The 1977-nt window shown below is 42.9% G+C and overlaps 2 protein-coding genes across 8 annotated transcripts in view; one reads left to right on the plus strand and one right to left on the minus strand.

Moving 5' to 3' along the window:
* Window positions 1–1977, minus strand: part of LOC100533448 (pleurin precursor) — a 59180-nt gene that overhangs the window by 18476 nt on the left and 38727 nt on the right.
* LOC101846495 overlaps window positions 1–1977 on the plus strand; it is a 21771-nt gene that overhangs the window by 5350 nt on the left and 14444 nt on the right. For 4 of the 5 annotated variants that reach the window (XM_013080714.2, XM_013080713.2, XM_005095147.3 and 1 more), the window contains one exon: window positions 525–890. In XM_013080714.2, coding sequence (XP_012936168.1) covers window positions 525–890 — 366 coding nt within the window. The remainder of the gene's footprint in view (window positions 1–524; window positions 891–1977) is intronic. The other variant, XM_005095148.3, reaches the window with a different exon arrangement.

Raw genomic sequence — 1977 nt, forward strand, 5'->3', positions numbered from 1 at the left:
TTTCTTACACTTTTGATCTTAATGAAAATACAATAGTGCAACACTACGTTTCAAGTCATGGGTACTGGCAAAGTTTCATATTTTTTCATTAGGTAGTTTCTGAGAATATACTGTTCGCAAAATTTGGCCTTAGCTCCATTAGTAGTAAGATTATTATTATTATTATTATGAAATAAGTCCATGGGGGTAAAAAAATACAAACAAACAATCCTGTAGAAAAAAAATAAACGAAGTACTTCCACCACAGCCGAATAGGAAAGAACTCAATAATCTATGTTCTGTCATCTACTTTCATATGCACTGTCCCAGTCACCTAGTTATAAGGTTATTATAAGTGCCGAAGTATAGTTGTGTTCCAAGAGAGTCACATACACAGAAAAGAAGGAGGAGAGATAAGGACGATAGGTATTTGATAGGAAAGAAGGAGCAAACCACACCAGAGCACCCACCAGCCACCTACTTTCTCAACAGTATACTATTTTGTTTGCCCTTAACCTTTTTCTAATCCCTTTTCAAACTACAAGCAGCAACCAGACGCCATTTCCCGACCACCGCCATCACCACATCCGCCACCAACCACCCGTACAACCTCCGCACGAGTGGCGCGTCCTTTAAAAGAAGCCACAAAGTCGGCAGACCTTTTAGGTATTGTGACCGAGAGCGACAAAACCAGATACAATTAGCAGAGGGCTGCGCACTGCTGCGCAACGATATGCAGCACTATGAGACGGCTGCTGCTGCTGCGCTGAAGCTCCTCCCTACCGCGGTGTCGTCATTGGCTACGAAAGGTAAAGGGGAGGAAGTCGTGACGTCAGGCGAGAAAGAGAGTTCCAGCGAGCAGAAACGTACGGTGCATTACGTGAACCTGTATATTTGCCCTCCTCCCCGACGTAAGTTGTTTTTTGTTTTTGTTTTTTGGTTGTTGTTTGTTTGTTTTTTATTCTATTTTTGCGTTTGTGCTTATGTGTGTGTTTGTGTGCGTGCGTGCGTATGTGTGTGTGTGTGTGTGTGTGTGTGTGTGTGTGTGTGTGTGTGTGTGTGTGTGTGTGTGTGTTTAAGTTTTAGTAAGAGTTTTACGAATCTCGCAAAGCAAACAGTTCAAGTGCGTGCCGAAGATTAGAGGTGTTCATAGAGAGTAACACACACACGAAAAAGGAGGAAAAATAAAGACGATACATGTTTGATAGGAAAGATGGAAGAGAGGAGGAGAGATAAGGACGATATATATTTGAAAGGAAAGAAAGAAAAGAGATAAGGATAATAGATGTTTGATAGGAAAGAAGGAGGAGAGATGAAGAAGATTGATGTTTGATAGGAAAGAAGGAAGTTTGGTAGGAAATAATTTTTAATTTTTCCCGGGTGGCGGCCAAAGCCTACTTTTATCAATTTTGGACCATCAAGAGATCTTTATCATGCACAATTTACATACGGGGCCTCAGAGATGTTTGGCCCTTTTCCGAGAAGGCTATGTGTTAGATCTTACCTAATCTAAGATCAGCTATGGGTGTGGCTGAAAGACAGCAGTTAGAAGGAGCCAAGGAGTAGCAGTAGAAGGTAGCAGAAAGAATCAAGAGCCCAGAAGAAGAGGGGGGGGGGACAAAAAGTGGAGACGAAAGCAGACGACAGAACATGGTTAGAGAGCAGAAAAGAGGGGAGAGGAGAACACTTTGGAGAAAGAAATTTTCCGTCGCCTTCAAGTTTCGAACCTGGGACGTATTGAATGACAAAGGAACTTCGTAACTTCTAGACCACTTGAGCACTCCAGAATCTTTTTGTAAATCCAAACCCTTAGGAATAGAATGAAAGACAGAAACGTGTTTAAGCTTATAGGAGGGAATGCATGTACGCACGCGCGTGTATGCGTGCGTGTGAGTGTGTCTGTGTGTGTATGTGTGCGTGCGCACGTGCGCACGTGCGTGTGTGTGTGTGTGTGTGTGTGTGTGTTTGTGAGTGTGTGTGTGTGTGTGTGTGTGTGTG

Source organism: Aplysia californica, unplaced genomic scaffold (genome assembly GCF_000002075.1).
Source record: "Aplysia californica isolate F4 #8 unplaced genomic scaffold, AplCal3.0 scaffold00096, whole genome shotgun sequence".
Taxonomy (NCBI): Eukaryota; Metazoa; Mollusca; class Gastropoda; order Aplysiida; family Aplysiidae; genus Aplysia; species Aplysia californica.